General features: G+C 40.3%; 1 protein-coding gene across 5 annotated transcripts in view; it reads right to left on the bottom strand.

The window, feature by feature from the left end:
• LOC126253456 (chromodomain-helicase-DNA-binding protein Mi-2 homolog) overlaps positions 1–22,732 on the bottom strand; it is a 360,408-nt gene that overhangs the window by 63,368 nt on the left and 274,308 nt on the right. For all 5 annotated transcript variants that reach the window (XR_007545964.1, XR_007545962.1, XR_007545963.1 and 2 more), the window contains exons 14-19: positions 15,349–15,470; positions 11,792–11,961; positions 11,627–11,712; positions 11,223–11,531; positions 10,863–11,102; positions 10,565–10,687 (exon numbers count right to left, since the gene is read on the bottom strand). Coding sequence is in view for 1 of the 5 variants with exons in the window: in XM_049954805.1 (XP_049810762.1) it covers positions 10,565–10,687; positions 10,863–11,102; positions 11,223–11,531; positions 11,627–11,712; positions 11,792–11,961; positions 15,349–15,470 (1,050 nt within the window). In the remaining 4 variants the exon portion in view is untranslated. The remainder of the gene's footprint in view (positions 1–10,564; positions 10,688–10,862; positions 11,103–11,222; positions 11,532–11,626; positions 11,713–11,791; positions 11,962–15,348; positions 15,471–22,732) is intronic.

The raw sequence follows: 22,732 nt of genomic DNA on the forward strand, positions 1-22,732 counted from the left end.
AAAACTCCTTTATTACTTTAAGTGTCTCATTTCCTAATCTAATCCCCTCAGCATCACCCGATTTAATTTGACTACATTCCATTATCCTCGTTTTGCTTTTGTTGATGTTCATCTTATATCCTCCTTTCAAGACACCATCCATTCCGTTCAACTGCTCTTCCAAGTCCTTTGCTGTCTCTGACAGAATTACAATGTCATCGGCGAACCTCAAAGTTTTTACTTCTTCTCCATGAATTTTAATACCTACTCCGAATTTTTCTTTTGTTTCCTTTACTGCTTGCTCAATATACAGATTGAATAACATCGGGGAGAGGCTACAACCCTGTCTCACTCCTTTCCCAACCACTGCTTCCCTTTCATGCCCCTCGACTCTTATAACTGCCATCTGGTTTCTGTACAAATTGTAAATAGCCTTTCGCTCCCTGTATTTTACCCCTGCCACCTTCAGAATTTGAAAGAGAGTATTCCAGTTAACGTTGTCAAAAGCTTTCTCTAAGTCTACAAATGCTAGAAACGTAGGTTTGCCTTTTCTTAATCTTTCTTCTAAGATAAGTCGTAAGGTTAGTATTGCCTCACGTGTTCCAACATTTCTACGGAATCCAAACTGATCTTCCCCGAGGTCCGCTTCTACCAGTTTTTCCATTCGTCTGTAAAGAATTCGCGTTAGTATTTTGCAGCTGTCACTTATTAAACTGATAGTTCGGTAATTTTCACATCTGTCAACACCTGCTTTCTTTGGTATTGGAATTATTATATTCTTCTTGAAGTCTGTGGGTATTTCGCCTGTCTCATACATCTTGCTCACCAGATGGTAGAGTTTTGTCATGACTGGCTCTCCCAAGGCCATCAGTAGTTCTAATGGAATGTTGTCTACTCCCAGGGCCTTGTTTCGAGTCAGGTCTTTCAGTGCTCTGTCAAACTCTTCACGCAGTATCTTATCTCCCATTTCATCTTCATCTACATCCTTTTCCATTTCCATAATATTGTCCTCAAGTACATCGCCCTTGTATAAACCCTCTATATACTCCTTCCACCTTTCTGCGTTCCCTTCTTTGCTTACAACTGGGTTGCCATCTGAGCTCTTGATATTCATACAAGTGGTTCTCTTCTCTCCAAAGGTCTCTTTAATTTTCCTGTAGGCAGTATCTATCTTACCGCTAGTGAGACAAGCCTCTACATCCTTACGTTTGTCCTCTAGCCATCCCTGCTTAGCCATTTTGCACTTTCTGTCGATCTCATTTTTGAGACGTTTGTATTCCCTTTTGCCTGCTTCATTTACTGCATTTTTATATTTTCTCCTTTAATCAATTAAATTCACTGTTTCTTCTGTTACCCAAGGATTTCTATTAGCCCTCGTCTTTTTACCTACTTGATCCTCTGCTGCCTTCACTACTTCATCCCTCAGAGCTACCCATTGTTCTTCTACTGTGTTTCTTTCCCCCATTCCTGTCAATTGTTCCCTTATGCTCTCCCTGAAACTCTCTACAACCTCTCGTTCTTTCAGTTTATCCAGGTCCCAGCTCCTTAAATTCCCACCTTTTTGCAGTTTCTTCATGTAAACATGTAGGTAACTAACTAACTTTATTCTCAATCTACGTTACTTGCGAATTACAGAGGTGACTTTGATTAAATCAAGAATGAAGTTCAGCACCTTGTGAAATCAAGACTGACACACACGGAAAGGTAGTTATTTAACAAGGGTGCTTAGCAAAAAAGAAAAAGTTGCTACAAAAATAGAACAAGGTAATTATTAAAGAGAAGAAGAGCAGGCAGCAAATATGAAAACAAATTACTGGCATCTGGCATTCAAAGATTTCTTACAGTATTTTTATAGTTTAAGAGCTAAATCAAAAGAATGATAATGAACGTAAATATGTTCTGGAAGCAATGCCAATGCCTTATAAAAATTCATTAGAGGTATGAAGAAGCAAGAGGCACTGGTACATGACAGTATACCAATAGAAATGAGTGAACTGAAGGGAAAGAAATAAAAAAAGAAACTTGCAAAATTATTTGCATGTATATGGGGAAAAAAAAAATTTCAGGTTACACTGCAATTTGGAAACTATGTTAAACTGCAGGTCACCTTATAACTGACTGGGTATGTCAGGATAAGTGTTGAAGGAAAGAAAAAAACTGCTAGGTAAAGTAGTACCTTAAACATCAGAAGTTGTGAAATACTACACTCGATTCCTATCTGTTTTTCAATAATAAGCTAGTACAAAATGATACTCTAATACACCCATTAAGTATAAGAGCAACAAAAATCCCCAGAACATACATTTGTAGAGACAGTATAACTTTTTATTGGTTCTATGAGTTACACAATTTAGGACTGAAAAAAGTGAGGTGCGCAGGAAAGCAGTTAATGAGAATATACTACAAACACTCTCGATTATTCATGTGCAGATTGTCCAGTTTGTATGTCATTCATGCATTTAAAAGAAATGTACAATATTTTCCTGTAGCGATAAACAACCCTCCACCGGACAATAAGGGCCATTTCCATTGCTATCTGCTAACCTGTTCCGTGTAAATCAAAAACAAACTCAGTTTTCTGATGTTAATTGGCATGTAACAGTCAATGAACCAAGTTAAAAGAAATCTGAAAAAGAGATGACAGAGATACAAAATAAGTATGTTTACATTAAAAACAAACATTAGAATTAACTGAAATTGCAGATTATGGTATTGGAATGCAGACTGTTGGGAAACTAAAAAGAATAAGTAGAAAATACAGGATTCTGTCAGAAAATGCAATTCTAGTTCTGGACCATCTGCACAAAAAACCAGGAAGAGATCATCTGATGAATTTGATGCTACTCTTTTGCATTGTTTTAACCAAAAACGAGCATAAGATGCCATTGTTTCAGGAACGATGTGCGCCAAAAAAGGCAATTCTTTCCACAAAGCTCTACGGTTCAAAGGAGAATTTATACCTCATCTGGGTGGCTAACCAGAGTCAAACAATGTCAGGGGATTCACAGACTTACTGTGCAAGGAGAGTGGTTTAGTTCAAATGTCGTAGCAGAGTTCCAGAAATTTGTGGTAGAAGAGAATTTCACACAAGATGATTTATAACGCAGATGCAAGTGGCCTGTATTGGAAATTTCTACCAACCAGTATCGCTCCTTTTAAGAGTGAAGTTTGTGCTCCTGGATATAACTTGTCTAAAGGACACACTACAATTTTGTGCACTGCTAATGCTTCTGGGAACCACAAAGTGAAACTACTAGTGATTGGGAAATCAAAGAAATCTCCAAACATTCAAGGGCAATGCAGCTAAGGATCTCTCTGTGCATTATTACGACAAAAAGGAACATGGATGGATAGCGAAATTTTTAAAAACTGGCTCCACACACATTTTGTAACAGATTGCTGAATAATATCCCTTTACATCCCCATGAGAGGATTCTCGTATCAGATGATGGTCTCACCACAACTAAGTTTTTACCTCCTAACGTGACTGTCACAATACAGCCAACAGACAAAGGCATAATTGCATTGGTAAAACAGCATTACTGGGCTGGTCTACTGAGAATGCTGACTGAGGAACGGACGATTTGGTGGTGGTCTGGAAGTAGCTGACAGTTCTGAATGCCACATTCAGAATTTCTGATGCCTAGCAGAAACTCAAGGCACATCACTAGTTTAATCATGGAGGAAAATTCTGCCAGATACAGGAGAAAGTGATTTTCAAGGTTTCAGTAACGAAGAAATTACAAGTGCACAAATAATGAATCTGGCTAAGGGTTGAAATGCCTTTGAAGACAGCTATGAACAGAACTGTGACCTCTGCCTGCATGTGCATGCACCCACACACAGAGGCAAGCAGGCAGAGAGGGAGAGAGGGGGGGGGGGGGGAGAGAGAGGGGGGGGGCAGTGAATGTGAAAGTGGGAGTGAAGAGAGTTACCTTGTCAACACTGCAATGTGTTGGTACTCTTCTAGATTATATGGGCCAGAGGGGGTGCAGTACAGTGACATTATTGCTGCAAGAAAACTTCGAAGTGTCGTGAAGAATAATTTTAACTCTTCTCAGAAGCAGAACAACATCACAGACTATTTTAAGAAATAAACAGTCGTACAGTACCTACACAGTGAACTTGGATACACTTCAGAAGAAAAAAAAATACATGCTTCACAATATATTGATTTTTTTTTTAAATGTCTGTGCATCTTCTTTCCTACATTATCCTGAATAATTAGGAGTAAACAGTATTCTACTCTAAATTGTTCAGCAGTATAATCTGTTTCTCTTCTGAAGTTCCTAGCTGGAGAATGTCTACAAGCACTATCTTACTGGTAAACACAGGAAAATCAGTGGAGCAAAAAATGGCTGTGTGCTGATATCTCAAAACTTTCTTCTCTATTCCACAATTAGTACACTTGGTTAAACACGATAAAACAAAGTGCCGTCTATAAATATCGATGGTAGGCAATGAAAACCTCTTATTGTTAAATTTTGCAGGTGAAGCAAAAACGGTTTCTCAAAAATGTAATATAAAGTGATTTGGAAAGTTGCTACATGTGTAACTGTATAGCAGAAGCCTAGTTATTGACAGATTAGAGAAATCCATGCACTTTCAACTCTGATTTCAGAGTTACTGGTTGCTGCAATTATGAGTTTTCAGAGACAGATGGAGTTACAAGGTTTTCATTACCTACCATCATCTATATAGTTACTTTCCCCTCAAATTATAGCAGAACAGCCATAACTTGTCCATGATTAATATCTGCTCCGGTTGAAATGATGTTTTTTATTAGGCATGATTGATTTCTACTATTACTTTATTAGGAAGCAGAAAGATTAGGCTCCAAGATGTTAGTTATATTCGTAGCAGACACTGCAGTTTCAATACACTAACTTTGTGATTGACATACTGAACAGTGGGAGGCAGTGTTGCTAGTGGCAACCAGCCTTGCTAGACACATCTCAGTATGTGCCTACGAAACAGTAACACAGTGAGCATGTGGTGTTGGAGAACTATATACTATGGGCTGGCCGCTGACCCCTACCACTTGACTCGCTGAAATATCAGTCACAAAGTTCTTTAATCAGAGTACAATTTAGTACATTTCAGTTACAATTAATACATTTTATTTTATGAGTTTGTTTTTATGTCCTTTGTTTTGATTTGATGGTAGGTTTTGATTTGACTGTCCTGGCCTTCTCCAGATGAACATTGTATTTTAATCCTTATAAACAGAGGGTACAATGAAGCAAGCCCACACATCAGGAAGAGGGTGCCATAACCTTGTGTATGAAAGCGACGCAGCTTTTAAGAGGAATGATAAGAGTGCCACACTACAAGTCAGGGATCTGATATTTGATAGTAGAGAGAAACAACTTAAGGGGGGTAAAAAATGAATTATTGATGCAGCCAGAGACTACTTCAGTACGAAACAAATTAAGACCTTACACACATTCCAACAAAACGAAAAACTAGGGACTTTTAATACTTTTAATGATGTTATACAGGACAAATTCATTGAGAACTACAAACACAGATGATGAGAACTGTAAGTCGAAGTGAAAAAATGTATGCTCTTTGACCTAATTCTTGATAGAGATTACTGGACAATATGGATGAACTAAGAACTATAATTGCTCAACATCTAACATTGCCCAAAAAATGAAGAGAAATGCTGAGAAAGTCATGGGGCTGCAAGCCAGAACACATATGCCAGTCAGGTAGCAGTAGCCAACCAAGACAGACCCGGCAACAGGCAAGTAACCGCATTTGTCATTTATGAGTTCCTAACCAGGAGCAAATTTTATCATCTGTGTGCTTTAATACTCCAGTTTCTTGAGTTTATGCATGTAAATTTAATATCAAATACCCACAGTTGTCTAATTTTTTGTTTGCATGGGAAAGTAAACCGATTTTGTGATATATTACAAGTTCCAAATCAGGGTCAAATTATATAGTTTCACCCGAGTGCTTCAGTAGTTAGGTTTTTGAATATCTGTGTATTACTAAAAAACAGTTCGTGCATTTTTGTCAGGTTCTACAGTAGAGTTGCGCAGCATGTGCCGATAACCCATTTATCAGCATAGTCTAGTTTTCCGTGGTCTTTAATATGGACCGGGACTGCGATTGTTGTGTGTGGATGCGAGCCGAGTTGGTGACACTCCGCTCTGGGGCTTCAGGCTGTGATGGCTTCGGTAACACAGCTTGAGGCTGCAGTAGATGGGCACCACTGTTGTGGGCCGGCCGTGGGGATCCAACGGACGTACAGTACATCAAGAGTCCTCTGATCAGTCCTCACCGGTGGCCTACACAGTTACTGCTCGCACCGAGTCTGACCCCTCACCTGTGGTCGAGTGGGAGGTTGCCCCGGGGCGAAGCAGGTGGCGAAAGACTTTCCAGGCGGCCGTATGTAACGCCTCTCCAGTTTGTCTCACAAACAGGTTCCAGGTGCTGTCTGTGGCCGACACTGTCGCTGAGCCAGATGCTGTCGCCTGTCCTGTTTTAGAGGAAACCACTCAGCCTGCAAGATCCGGGCAATCGCAGAGGGTGGGATTATTGGTAGTTGGGAGTTCCAACGTTAGGCGTGTTATGGAGCCCCTTCAGGACTTGGCTGACAAGAAGGGTAAGAAACCCAATGTGCACTCCGTGTGCATACTGGGTGGAGTCATTCCAGATGTGAGAGAGTCCCCATGGATGCCACGAAGAGCACACAGTGCAGCAAACTGCAGGCTCATGTCGGTACCAATGATGTGTGTCACTTTGGATCAGAAGAGATTATCTCTGTTTTCGAGTGGCTAACAGAAGTGGTAATGGCTGCCAGTCTTGCTTGCAAGATGAAAGCACAGCTGACCATTTGCAGCATAGTCGACAGGACCGATTGCGGACCTCTGGTACAGAGCCGAGTGGAGGGTCTGAATCAGAGGCTCAGACTGTTCTGCAACCATGTAGGCTGCAGATTCCTTGACTTGCGCCAAAGGATGGTTGGGTATCAGGCTCCGCTGAATAGGTCAGGTGTCCACTATATGCAGGAGGTGACTACATGGGTAGCAGGGGCTGTGTGGCGTGGACTGAGCGGTTTTTTGGTTAGAGGGTCTCGGGAAAACACAAGAAGGGCAGGCTAAACACAGGAAAAACGTAGATACAGGAACCACTGGTATAACAGTTGTAAATTGTCGTAGCTGTGATGGGAAAGTACCAGAGCTTCAAGCACCAATAGAAAGCACTGATGCTGAAATCGTTATAGGCACTGAAAGCTCGATAAAGCCGGATATAAGCTCAGCCGGAATTTTTGAGAAGAACCTAATGGTGTTCTGAAAGGATAGAACAAACACAGTTGGCAGTGGCGTGTTTGTTGCTGTCAGAAATAGTTTAACTTGTCGCAAAATTGAAGTAGATACTTCCTGTGAGTTAGTATGGGCTGAGGTCATTGTTGGCAACTGGAATAAAATAATAATTGGATCCTTTTGCCGACCTCCCAATTCAGATGATACAGTTGCTAAAGGTTCAACGAAAACTTGAGTTTGACTTCAAACACGTACCCGACATACAATAATAGTTGGTGGCGACTTTAATTTACCCTTGATATGTTGGCAAACATACATGTTTAATTCCGGAGGTAGGTATAAAATACCATCCAAAATTGTGCTAAGCGCATTCTCTGAAAATTATTTTGAGCAGTTAGTTCATGAGCCCACGCAAATAGTAAACGTTTGTGTAAACACACTTGACCTCTTAGCAACAAATAATCCCGAGTTAATAATGAGCATCAAAACAGATTCAGGGATTAGTGAACACAGAGTTGTCATAGCGAGAATGTATACTATAATCCCCAAATCCTCAAAAAATAAGTGAAAAATATACCTACTCAAAAAAGCAGATAAAAATTCGCTTGACACCTTCCTGAGAGCCAATCTCCACTCATTCCAAATCAAAAATGTAAGTGTACAACAGATGTGGCTTAAATGCAAAGAAATAGTATCAGCAGCAATTGAGAGATTTATACCAAATAAATTAACAAACGACGGAGCTGATCCTCCTTGGTACACAAAATGGGTTAGAACACTGTTGCAGAAACAACGAAACAAACATGCCAAATTTAAACAGATGCAAAATCCCCAAGATTGGCGATCTTTTATAGAAGCTCGAAATTTAGTGCGGACTTCAATGCGAGATGCCTATAACAGTTTCCACAACAAAACTTTGTCTCGAAACCTGGCAGAACATCTAAAGAGATTCTGGTCGTATGTGAAGTATGTTAGCGGCAAGAAACAATCAATGCCTTCTCTGCACGATAGCCATGGAGATACTATCGAAGACTGTGCTGCCAAGGCAGAGTTACTACACACAGCCTTCCGAAATGCCTTCACAAAATAAGACGAAGTAAATATTCCAGAATTTGAATCGAGAACAGCTGCCAACAGAGTAACATAGAAGTAAATATTCTCGGAGTAGTGAAGCAACTCTAATCACTTAATAAAAGCAAATCTTCTGGTCCAGACTGTATACCAATTAGGTTTCTTTCCGAGTATGCTTATGCATTACCTCCATACGAAGCAGGATTTTGGAACATATATTATGTTCAAACATTATGAATTACCTCTAAGAAAACGGTCTATTGACACACAGTCAACATGGGTTTAGAAAACGTTGTTCTTGTGACACACAACTAGTTCTTTATTCACATGAAGTGTTGAGTGCTATTGACAAGGGATATTGGATCTATTCCGTATTTCTGGATTTCCGGAAGGCTTTTGACACTGTGCCACACAAGTGGCTCGTAGTGAAATTGTGTGCTTATGGAATATCGTCTCAGTTATGTGACTGGATTTGGGATTTCCTGTCAGAGAGGTCACAGTTCATAGTAATTGACGGAAAGTTATCGAGTAAAACAGAAGTGATTTCTGGTTTTCGCCAAGGTAGTGTTATAGGCCCTTTGCTGTTCCTTATCTATATAAACGATTTGGGAGAAAATCTGAGCAGCCGTCTTCGGTTGTTTGCACATGACACTGTCGTTTATCGACTAATAAAGTCATCAGAAGATCAAAACAAACTGCAAAATGATTTAGAAGAAATATCGGAAGGTGCGAAAAGTGGCAGTTAACCTTAAATAACGAAAAGTGTGAGGTCACCCACATGAGTGCTAAAAGGGACTCAAACTTCGGTTACATGATAAATAAGTCTAATCTAAAAGCCACAAATTCAACTAAATACCTAGGTATTACAATTACAAACAGCTTAAATTGGAAGGAACACACAGAAAATGTTGTGGGGAAGGCTAACCAAAGACTGTGTTTTATTAGCAGGACACTTGTAAAATGTAACAGACCTACTAAGGAGACTGCCTACAATACACTTGTCTGTCCTCTTTTAGAATACTGCTGCGCGGTGTGGGATCCTTACCAGATAGGACTGATGGAGTACATCGAAGAAGTTCAAAGAAAGGCAGCACGTTTTGTATTACTGCAAAATATGGGAGTGTGTGTCACAGAAATGATACAGGATTTGGGATGGACTTCATTAAAAGAAAGGCATTTTTCGTTGCGACGGAATCTTCTCACGAAATTCCAATCACCAACTTTCTCCTCCAGATGCGAAAATATTTTGTTGACACCGACTTACATAGGGAGGAGCGATCAGCAAGATAAAATAAGGGAAATTAGAGCTCAAACGGAAAGATATAGGTGTTTATTCTTTCCACGTGCTATAAAAGATTAGAATAATGGAGAATTGTGAAGGTGGTTCGATGAACCCTCTGCCAGGCACTTAAATGTGATTTGCAGAATATTGATGTAAATGTAGAAAAAGCCCAAAGGAATTCCTAGAGTAGGGAAAGAAGTAACTGGTGGATGAAGTAGTTTAGACCCATAGCACCTCTGTCTCTTAAGATTTCTGGAGGCAAATATCTAAAAAACACAGTCGTTATAAAGAAGAAGAAGAAGAAGAAGAAGAAGAAGCACCACCACGAACCCTTGTACTTAGATTGGCCACAATGTCCACTATTTTGTACTCTAATTTGCTGTTGGTTGTTTTCTGTCAAGTTGCTGATGTAGTGTGCGTCTTCACCTTATTTAGGCTTGTTACAAGTAGTGAAGCCCATCTGTTACAAGTGATAGATGGCGACCTTAAGGTTGAAACCAATAAAGCAAATTATTGCACACTGTCATGATATTTGTCCTTCATAATAAGTAATGACAATTACAGCATCGAGCATATGGGATTGTTATTGTTGCCAAAGCGGTAGGATGCCATGTCTGGAGAAATATTTAATGAAAGACGTAACTTCAGTCTCTCACTCCAATAACTCCAGCACGAGAGGTGCCATCACTGTTTATGTTCCAAGAGCTTGTTACAACATTTCACAGCTCACTGGAAATGTGTGATCTTACTGCATCTTGGACATCTATTGTTGCCCTGCAGATTTATGAGTGGGCGAGGGGGAAAATCTTAATCTATAGAGGCCTCAAAATGCTTTGTGTATATTTCAAGCTTTTAGTTCCAATGGAAGCATCTTAGGTTCTCAATAATTCTTCTTATCCCTTTTTGTAACAGTTTTACATTCATATGTAATTAGATATGAAAGCTGTCAAATTACCTGTTGTCCACCACCTTTTGGATTTAACGCTTCAAAATTTCTTGTTAATATAAATTTGTAATACTTCTTCTGCATAGGTGACAATTCAACTCTAACAATGAATTCTGATTTTGAAGGCATACTCTGAAACACAATAACAATTATTACTGTGAAAGAAAGAACAGCCTGAACAATGGAATAAATCAAATTGTTGAGCTTAACTGCTTTTTATGTGTAATTTAGTTTCTTTTGACATCTCTAAAAACAATGGCTTAACTTCATACAGCTTTTAACAGTGTACAATAGTAGTGATACTTACTTTAAGGACATCAGCCTTTAGTCTTCTCAGCATATGAGGTCCCAGCAATTCGTGAAGCTTCTTCACCTGATCCTCCTTTGAAATATCCGCAAATTCATTTTGAAATGATGCCAAATCATTAAATTTCTCACGGCACAAGAAATTTAACAAGTGAAAAAGTTCTTCCAGGTTGTTCTGCAGTGGTGTTCCAGTCAACAATAATTTGTACTGAATGTTGTAACTTGCGAGAAGCCGAAAAAACTGTAAACATGTAACAACAGGTTAACATTGTTAAGCTTCCTTACATAGCAACAAAATAAAACCTCCTTCATATCAGTTATTTACTGAAGCAAATATGTAATTTACATGGAGAGTACAAACCTTTGACTGGTTGCTTTTAAGCCTGTGTGCTTCATCAACAACGAGCACAGCCCAGTCTATGGATCCCAGACAAGCAGCATCTATCGAGATGAGCTCATAGCTAGTTAGCAAAACATTGAACTTTATAGTTGACGCCCTTATTCTAGAGACCCGACCACCTCTCACTGCTCCTTCTTCAAATGAAAGTTCATTCTCCCTAATAACAGCACGTGAATCTTTGTCTCCAACGTAAGTCACTACATAGAAATCTGGGGCCCAGGTTTCAAATTCACGTTCCCAGTTTATTATTGTAGAAAGCGGGACACTTAGCTGTCAACAAAAGAAAGTAGTTTAATAGTTGCCACATTTGCACCTTCATTTTTGAGCATTTCATTCTGTAAGTTTTTATTCATGTTTTTACTTACCAGAAAAGGTCCTTTACAGTGTCCCTCTTTGTATAAGGAGTACAAGAATGTGATAGTCTGAATAGTTTTTCCCAGCCCCATTTCATCTGAAACATTGAAATTATTCTTTATAGATCAGGAAAAAGGAGGAAAAGTGGGGAGGGAGGGGGAGATGTGTACACTTACCAGCTAGGATGGTGTCTGTGCCTTGCCCCCACGAATATCTTAACCAGTTAAGACCTTCAAGTTGATACGGATGAAGCTGCATCCCTGTCTGGTCAATGTATTCTGGTTGCTTGTCTAACTTCTTCTTAAGATCAGTCAGTGGCTTATCAGGAGGTGGAGTATATCGTCGCCTGGTGAAAGAACATACCATAGCAGTCTCTCATGACATGAAATTCTTATGAGATAATGTCCTGGAACACTTACATTTGCACATAATACATTTTAAGTAACCCAACTCAATTTTGGACCCACAACTCCGTGTTCTTCAAACAAACAATACTTAAACATATAATTTTGAAACAGTCAACTGTAATATGAAACAAAACTTCCTTGTTGTATAACCTATAAAAACTATTATTTATATCTGTTGTCCTCTAATCCTTACTGTGATTTTTCTATATAAAAGGCAAAAAGAATTGACAATAGATTTCAAACCTGCCATGATCTATTTTTCTTAATCTTCCAGTCTTACTCTTCTCATCGAATTGTTGCAAATACCATAAATTCCTCATCAGTCTATATTATGCCACCATTAGCCTTGTTACTGTAACTGCTTAGTTCACATTACATTGTCAAAGGTATGCTATACATAAATGAATGTCACAAAGGTCAGCACTATTTTTTTAAAAAGTTCTTTCTTGCTTTAGTTAATGCAACACCAGAATTACCCCTCAAACACTTTGTCTTTTCTAAACCGATCTACATCCAGTATTTATTCACCTCTTTGCAGACCTCCACTATATTATAGTTAACAATACAGTTACCCAAGATTTACAACAAACTGTGCAGTAGTTTTCACATTTAGCCCTGAATAGCCTTTTCATCATCGTGATGATTTTCCATGAATTTGTGAGTGAAATCTTATGTATCTTAGTTTATGGCATCAAGATATGTGTTCTATTTCCCAAGTCTTCCTCACCGATTCTCCAGGTCACGTAACACTCAAATCGATCGTCCTTAGGATAATTGAGCAACGACAATAGTTTTTCCTTCTGTGTGTCACAGAATTGGCAATGTTGGTTTTTCAGTGCAATTCGATCAAGGTTTGTTGCCTATTAGCAGGAGGCGGCCTCAGCTAGAGCCACACATGCTCAATCTGCTTGTCCCACAGCAGACTGCGGCTGATGACAGGCTGTGCAGATGACACAAGCTGCCAAAGAGGCCCATAGGACCACCATGACATGAAGAAGATGGAGAAGAACCTCCTTTTGGCTCTGAAAGAATTGCTGTATGGTCCGGGGATTGGTGACTGGAGGAATGTTTACAAAAACTTTAAACATGTTTTTCTCCGAAATATTGTTTTTCAAATTGGCAGGAAACATAACTTGAGAATGGTGAATATGATTTTGATCAGAATTTGATGCCAGTATTCTACATTGAATTTCCTATCAGTATACATAGCCATTTTGCCATATCTTCAGAAGACCATTTTCGGTACAAGCTTTTGTCCGGATGAAGAAAATGACATCTGTTTAAGAAGTCATCCATACATGCCGATAGAAAGTAAGATTCACGAAATCCCACCAGCCGCAAGGGGGCCTTCCACCTGGTGCAGCAGATACGAGAAGTGTCCAATGTAGAAACAAAAATAATCTGTTAAAGGCAGAAGTGTAAGGAATAAAGCTCTATCACCAGATTTAGCATTAATTTTTAATTTACTTGAAGGAGGAGAAAGGGGGAGGGAGAGGGAAAATTCATAAAAATCATACGCTCTAAGAGGACTACCCTCTCAAAATCTGGGAATATGGTCTTTAGTGCGAGACTATTTTAGGAGTGGTTAACTCCGACTGAATTAACATTGGCCCAAAATGCACTTTCCCCAAGTGTCAAAACAACATTCATGGCACGATTCAGCACTAGCAGAAAAGAGTATTTGTCTGCAGTTTTATGTGTGAATTATTTTATGTTGATTATTGGTAATTAACAGTCTGTTTTTAAGATTTCTGTTCGAATTTAAAGATGAGTCAGCAAAAGACATCAACCAAATTATGTGCGAAGTTTTTGAATTATGCTAAAGAACGCTGAATTTAACGTGAAGTGGACTACCTCCACGTGTTTCACACTTACTTACAAATTCAGACATATACATTCCGATTTCCTTACACCATTTTGCTCGATTTGTTAAAAACAGCACACAAAATAATCCTATGATCAATAATGAAGATTTACATTGCAGTTATAACTATTGTCACTATTGTTGTCACTGAGTGAAGCCTGCATGAGAATTATTACCGCAAAAACAATTTTAAAAAATAAGCCGTGTTCAGAGGGTTGGCACTCTATGCTTGTTCTCTTCCTTTCCCTCTAGTGTTAACCCTTCTTCATAGGTACAAATGTATGGTGGTGAACACTGGCAAATTGCCTGTTAATGCTCATTCACTTGTGTTTGCTTGCCATTCATTGTAAAGTAAACAAGGCTTTACAATCATTCACTCACATTTGCTTCCATTCACTTTAATATAAAAAAGGCTCTAGAACATGGAAATGGTATCATATGATGATTTTTCCTTGGTTGGCGTCCTCAGTTGTAATACTTCTTAAATGAAACAATTGCAGCCATTTGACCAATTTTTATTGTTCATTTATTTCAGTATTGCAATTTTGGCTGTAGAGTCGTATTCAAACACAAGATGGAAACAGAAGTAACATTCTTTAAACAATGTTTATCAAATGGTATCACATTATGCCTTTTGCACTTGAGAACGGCTCTACAGCTGAAATGGCAACAGTGAAATAAATAAAAATTCAGTCAAGTGGTGACAATGATTTCATTGAAAAATCATTTAATATGGTTTCTGAGAAAGAAGCACAGCTACCGCATTATATTTATAGCCACATGCATAAAATTTAGGGAGTGCTTAAGAGTTCTCCACTAATCCATGCTCATAACTTTATGGCTTTATTCAATAGCAATGCTATCTCAGAAACAGCTTTTTCACAGACACCTGACACTGGGAAGTGATTTGGGGCTGCTTGTGCTTAGGCAATACTGCCACATATTCCACTGAATGACGTCCCATCTAGTCAACGGTGCTACAAGGAAGCGTGCGATGCTGTTGCCACCTGGTGGCCATTCCCTCACGAGGGTCATCCGTCTGAGGAAATGGACAGTCAATCTGTTTCTTACATGAACTAGGCTAATTCCAAAGGTATTTAGTCCAAATGTGTGTATTTCTAACAATGTGTTTCAGTTCAAAACACTCAGTTTTCTGCCCAGCTCTGATTACAATATGGAATAAACCATTTTCTCCAAAGTCTGTCAACACTGTTATTCTCACAGTTGTGAATTTGAAACATCTTGTGTGTGCACCTGTGCATCCCCATAACAATACTTAGCTTATGTAATTCTAGTTTTCTAAACCTATACAGATGAGACTTTTTGGCAAGAATCCTACAGTTTCACTGACAAACCACTAGTAAAACAAATTGTGTACTATCTGATGCTAAAGGGAGTAGTAAGTAACAACATAAACAAGAAGAGATCAATTTTGTTCTTTATTTGCAAAGGAAGTACTTACGGCTGGTTCTTATCACTGTTGGCTGCTTCTTCATCTAATAATTCTTTTGTTTTTGTTTTCTTGCCTTTGCCTTTTTTGCCTTTCTTACAGCTGCTGTCCATATTGTAAGATGCCCTCAAATCCTGTTCAGAACACAATGTTAACAGTTACTATGTGTGTCAAAACATGGTGTTAATTTACAATGATTCTCGAAACTGCTTAAATTAAATACTTAATTACAGCAAACCTTACTAAATATCCTTACGGAAATGAAGCATCACCCTCCAACAATTATGAAACATTTGTTTTCTAAACATCCCTGCAGCACAACAAATGAAAATCCCAGAACAGAAAAAATAGGACTGACAGCCTTTTAACCACCGAGAAAGTACATATCAAAACAACATGTGGATACCACCAGTGCCACCACTTCCTACGTATCTCTGGCCATTTAGCTAACACTTCTAAGTTTTTAAATGTAGTCAGCTCAGTAACTGAAGAGACAGATGGACACTCAAACTCTTCCTGTACTCACTTTCTTTGTCTATTACACTGCACAGATATAATTCTTTTCAAGTTTCTTTTTTCTTGTATTATCTTTGCCACAACATCCTTTATCAGCTCTTATTCTTGCTGACTGGACTCTCATAGTTCCTCGTTTTGTAAGTTTCCAGGTTATGCTTCTACATAATGTTGGGACAGCTGTTGCTTCCCTTCGTGTCATATCCTTCAGGAATTTTTCTATTTCTATCATGACAGCCAATCTATCCACATGTAAACTGCACTGAAGATATTTGGAGTCCAACACTCATTCTTAAAATACTATTAAAAGAAGACCAAACACACCATTGCTTTTATTTTATTTTAGATATTACTAGTCCACAATCTCGATGTAATAGATGTAGTTGAGATATAATTCTGTAGAATTCTTTTTAGTTTTTTGTGTCACCAGGACATTGGTATAGTTTTAACTGTAATCCATCAGGTTCCATATTACCATGTTGGGTCAAAGCTTCTTTATCGTGAAACAAGTTGCTACATAACTCACTGAAAGCTGATAAATTTGTAGATAAAGTAGATAAGTATATAGGTGGTCATGTAACCCCTAATACCTGATCTAAGTAATGACAACAGGAGTGTGTGTGTGTGTGTGTGTGTGTGTGTGTGTGTGTGTGGGCTGTCTGATGGGTCAACATATAGATGTGACAGAATGGTAGAAACAAATTAATGTGTTTGGATGCACCCATGACCACACCTTGAATAATCTGCCCAATTTGTTGGTGTATCAATGAAGATTGTCCAACACGCCTACAAAGAACGATGTACCAATCACAGCCATCATAGAATGATCCTAACTGACATGGACTGGAGACAAGTAGCACACCTTGTCAATGACTACTGGTGTCAAACCAGACTGGAATTACTACCGACAGTGAATTACGGTACATGTCAGTCCTTTTCTGAGTGAAACTTGTGAACAGAAGTGAATGCTATGGGCATTTGGAGCTGGGTACATCGCAAAATGTCAATGCTCTAACTGGCACATAAAGCTGCACTTCAATGGAATGAACAACACAGAAATTGGATAGTAGCTGACTGGTGGTGACTGGTGTGGCCAGGTGGGTTGCGAAATGAGCTAGAGCACTGAATACATCTATGGTTCAATGTGGTGTTTAAACTACAGTGTGTGTAATTCTTGAGTTTCTCCTGGCTTATTTGATAATCAAAATATCCACAGGTGTGGTCGGTCTACAGTGTCCAACGGGCACAATATTTCGGCGATCATACATGTCGCCATCATCAGGTGAACTGACTGACTAAGCTCCTGTGAATGTGCCAGTACGGAGAGTAAATCGAACAAACGTATAGTTGTGACGACCACGGCGGACAGAGCCATCACACCGACATCATCTCAGACGCCGTCACAATCTGTTCCACCGCGTGACCGTGGCGCGGACGGTGGAGGGAGTGTGCCGCGGGCGGAGGGTATTTAAATCGGCCACTGCCGCGACCGAACCCAGTTCCCCCTGATCAGCCGTAGCGTACGGATCTCCGTACCGGCACGTTCACAGGAGCTCAGTTCGTCAGTTCACCTGATGATGGCGATATGTATGATCGCCGAAATATTGTGCCCGTTGGACACTGTAGACCGGCAGTACACCCGTGGATATTTTGATTACAGTGTGTGTGTGTGTGTGTGTGTGTGTGTGTGTGTGTGTGAGGTCAAATTCAGGCCAGAACTGTGTTCTGTGGTGTTCTAGTGCTTTTTTTTTTCCACACACCACAATTTGGGCCCGTTGATTCATTTTACTGTGAACCTGAAGCATGAGGTTTATTCAAACATTCTTGGTGACCAAGTTTGGTCCTTTCCTGTCTTCATGACAATTATGCTTTGAACACTCCTGTCTTTCAATCTAACAACAACCATGTTCATAGGGAATGCATAATTCGTTCCTGGTTTGAAAACACTCAGGCACCCTATTGTTCCTCAACTAGCTCACTAAATCACCCTATCTTAATCCAATAGAAAATGTCTGATGATTTGGTGCAGCAGCTGAACTGAAGCAATCAACCGTAAGTGTAATTTTGTAGCTTTGAAGACTCTAATAATCATTCGGTGGCTTCAGCTGGATACAGCATACCTGAAGACAGTCAGAGGGTCAATGTGGAGGCTGGCCTCGCCCATTCATCCTGTCAGTGGGCAGGTGGCTGCTCCTTCAGCAGGGCCCGAGCAGGCACACAGGGACAAAGGCTTGCTGGTTACTGGGAGTTCCAACGTTAGGCGGGTGATGGAGCCCCTTAGGGAAATAGTGTACAGGACTGGAAAGAATTCCAACATGCACTCGGTTTGTCTCCCAGGGGGCCTCATCCAAGATGTGGAGGCGGATATTGAGCGTACGGGGTGCAGTCATCTGCAAGTAGTTGCACACGTCGGAACCAATGATGCCTGTCGCTTGGGTTCGGAGGCAATCCTCAGTTCGTACAGACACCTGGCGGATTTGGTGAAGACCGCTGGCCTCACACGCGGGGTGCAAGCAGAGCTCTCTATTTGCAGCATCGTTCCCAGAATTGATTGGGGTCCTTTGGTTTGGAGCTGAGTGGAAGGTCTCAACCAGAGGCTTCATCGACTGACTGTCTTGGCTGCAGATTTCTAGACTCTAGCTATTGGGTGGGGAATTTTAGGACGCCCCTAGATAGGTCAGGGGTGCACTACACAAAGGAAGCAGCTACTCAGGTAGCAGAGTACTTGTGGCATGCACATGGGGTTTTTTTAGGCTAGGCAGCAGTGCGAGGTATCCTGATGAACACTCACCAGTCGATGTGCAGGCAGGGAAATCAGGACGCGCTCAGTATAAAGACACTTCAGCTATCAAGATAGTAGCAGTAAATTTTCAGTGTGTTCGGAATGAAGTTCCTGGATTTACTGCCCTCCAGGAAGCATGTGGCATGCAAATTATTCTCGGGACTGAGACCTAGCTGAACCCTGAGATAGGACGTTCTGAAATATTCAGTGAGGGTTGGAACATGTATCAGAAAGACAGATTAGATACCGTTAGGAGGTGGTGGCTTCATTGCAGTTGACAAAAATATTGTGTCTACTGAGGTTGAAGTAGAGTGTGATTGTGAAGTTATCTGGACATGTCCAACAGAGCTAGGAGAAATAAGTTAATTGTTGGGTGTTATTACCGGCCACCATGTTCCACCGTGACAGTTCTAGAATCATTCAAAGGGAGTCTACACTCTGTATCGCAGAAGTACCCGGATCATGCTATATTAGTCGGAGGCGACTTCAACCTACCTAGTATAGACTGGGATGTCTACGGATTCATTACAGGTGGTACAGACAAGCTGTCATGTGAATTACTTTTGAACACATTATTCGAAAACTGTCTTGAGCAGCTAAATCGACAGCCAACGTGTAACGGAAATATTTTAGATCTGGTAGCCACGAACAGACCAGACCTCATCGACGGTGTGAGTGTTGAGACAGGGATTAGTGATCATGATGTTATCATTACAACTATGGTTATGAAAGTTAAAAAGTCGGTCATGAAGGCTAGGAGAGTATACTTACTAGAAAGAGCAGATAAGCAGTTGTTAGCACCCCACTTAGTAAATGAATAGACTTCATTTACTTCCAGTATGATGGACGTGGAAGAATTATGGGCAAATTTTAAACACATTGTAAATCATGCACTGGAGAAGTATGTGCTGAAAAAGTGGGTTACGCACAGAAAAGACCCACCGTGGTTTAACAGCGCAGTTCGGAGAATGCTCAGGAGGCAAAGATAGTTGCACTTGAGAGAATGAGGACAGGCAAAAGTTAGTAGAGATTCGTGCTGCTGTAAAAAGATCGATGTGCGAAGCATACAACCACTACCACCGTCATACCTTCGCAAAAGATCTTGCTGAAAACCCAAGGAAATTCTGGTCTTACATAAAATCAGTAAGCGGGTCGAAGGCTTCCATCCAGTCACTCACTGATCAGTCTGGCCTGGCAACGGAAGACAGCAAGACGAAAGCTGAAATTTTAAATTTAGCATTTGAGAAATCTTTCACGCAGGAGGATCGGACAAACATACCGCTGTTTGAGTCTCGTACAGATTCCCATGTGGAGGACATAGTCATAGACATCCCTGGGGTTGTGAAGCAGCTGAATGGGATGAAAATCAATGAATTGCCAGGTCCTGATGGGATACCAATTCGGTTTTACAGAGAGTACTCTATTGCATTGGCTCCTTACTTAGCTCGCATTTATCACGAATCTCTTGCCCAATCTAAAATCCCGAGTGACTGGAAAAAAGTGCAGGTGACGCCTGTATATAATAAAGGTAGAAGGACGGATCCTCAAAATTACAGACAAATATCCTTAACATCGGTTTGTTGCAGGATTCTCGAACATATTCTCAGTTCGAATATAATGAATTTCCTTGAGACACAGAAGTTGCTGTCCATGCATCAGCATGACTTTAGAAAGCATCGCTCCTGCGAAACGCAACTCGCCCTTTTTTCACATGATATCTTGCGAACCATGGATGAAGGGTATCAGACGGATGCCATATTCCTTGACTTCCGGAAAGCGTTCGACTCGGTGCCCCACTGCCGACTCCTAACTAAGGTACGAGCATATGGGATTGGTTCCCAAATATGTGAGTGGCTCGAAGACTTCTTAAGTAATAGAACACAGTACGTTGTCCTTTATGATGAATGTTCATCGGAGGTGAGGGTATCAAATGGAGTGCCCCAGGGAAGTGTGGTAGGTCCGCTGTTGTTTTCTATCTACATAAATGATCTTCTGGATAGGGTGGATAGCAATGTGCGGCTGTTTGCTGATGATGCTGTGGTGTACGGGAAGGTGTCGTCATCGAGCGACTGCAGGAGGATACAAGATGACTTGATGACATGGAAAGGATTTGTTATTGGTGTAAAGAATGGCAGCTAACTTCTTTTTTTCCCCATCAGTCTACTGACTGGTTTGATGCGGCCCGCCACGAATTCCTTTCCTGTGCTAACCTCTTCATCTCAGAGTAGCACTTGCAACCTACGTCCTCAATTATTTGCTTGACGTATTCCAATCTCTGTCTTCCTCTACAGTTTTTGCCCTCTACAGCTCCCTCTAGTACCATGGAAGTCATTCCCTCATGTCTTAGCAGATGTCCTATCATCCTGTCCCTTCTCCTTATCAGTGTTTTCCACATATTCCTTTCCTCTCCGATTCTGCATAGAACCTCCTCATTCCTTACCTTATCAGTCCACCTAATTTTCAACATTCGTCTATAGCACCACATCTCAAATGCTTTGATTCTATTCTGTTCCGGTTTTCCCACAGTCCATGTTTCACTACCATACAATGCTGTACTCCAGACGTACATCCTCAGAAATTTCTTCCTCAAATTAAGGCCGGTATTTGATATTAGTAGACTTCTCTTGGCCAGAAATACCTTTTTTGCCATAGCGAGTCTGCTTTTGATGTTCTCCTTGCTCCGTCCGTCATTGGTTATTTTACTGCCTAGGCAGCAGAATTCCTTAACTTCATTGACTTTGTGACCATCAATCCTGATGTTAAGTTTCTCGCTGTTCTCATTACTACTACTTCTCATTACCTTTGTCTTTCTCCGATTTACTCTCAAACCATACTGTGTACTCATTAGACTGTTCATTCCATTCAGCAGATCATTTAATTCTTCTTCACTTTCACTCAGGATAGCAATGTCATCAGCGAATCGTATCATTGATATCCTTTCACCTTGTATTTTAATTCCACTCCTGAACCTTTCTTTTATTTCCATCATTGCTTCCTCGATGTACAGATTGAAGAGTAGGGGCGAAAGGCTACAGCCTTGACTTACACCCTTCTTAATACGAGCACTTCGTTCTTGATCGTCCACTCTTATTATTCCCTCTTGGTTGTTGTACATATTGTATATGACCCGTCTCTCCCTATAGCTTACCCCTACTTTTTTCAGAATCTCTAACAGCTTGCACCATTTTATATTGTCGAACGCTTTTTCCAGGTCGACAAATCCTATGAAAGTGTCTTGATTTTTCTTTAGCCTTGCTTCCATTATTAGCCGTAACGTCAGAATTGCCTCTCTCGTCCTTTTACTTTTCCTAAAGCCAAACTGATCGTCACCTAGCGCATGATCAATTTTCTTTTCCATTCTTCTGTATATAATTCTTGTAAGTAGCTTCGATGCATGAGCTGTTAAGCTGATTGTGCGATAATTCTCGCACTTGTCAGCTCTTGCCGTCTTCGGAATTGTGTGGATGATGCTTTTCCGAAAGTCAGATGGTATGTCGCCAGACTCATATATTCTACACACCAACGTTTTGTTGCCACTTCCCCCAATGATTTTAGAAATTCTGATTGAATGTTATCTATACCTTCTGCCTTATTTGACCGTAAGTCCTCCAAAGCCCTTTTAAATTCCGATTCTAATACTGGATCCCCTATCTCTTCTAAATCAACTCCTGATTCTTCTTCTATCACATCAGACAAATCTTCACCCTCATAGAGGCTTTCAATGTATTCCTTCCACCTATCTGCTCTCTCCTCTGCATTTAACAGTGGAATTCCCGTTGCACTCTTAATGTTACCACCGTTGCTTTTAATGTCACCAAAGGTTGTTTTGACTTTCCTGTATGCTTAGTCTGTCCTTCCGACAATCGTATCTTTTTCGATGTCTTCACATTTTTCCTGCAGCCATTTCGTCTTAGCTTCCCTGCACTTCCTATTTATTTCATTCCTCAGCGACTTGTATTTCTGTATTCCTGATTTTCCCGGGACATGTTTGTACTTCCTCCTTTCATCAATCAGCTGAAGTATTTCTTGTTACCCATGGTTTCTTCGCACCTACCTTCTTTGTAACTATGTTTTCCTTCCCAACTTCTGTGATGGCCCTTT

This window comes from Schistocerca nitens, chromosome 4, assembly GCF_023898315.1.
Source record: "Schistocerca nitens isolate TAMUIC-IGC-003100 chromosome 4, iqSchNite1.1, whole genome shotgun sequence".
Taxonomy (NCBI): Eukaryota; Metazoa; Arthropoda; class Insecta; order Orthoptera; family Acrididae; genus Schistocerca; species Schistocerca nitens.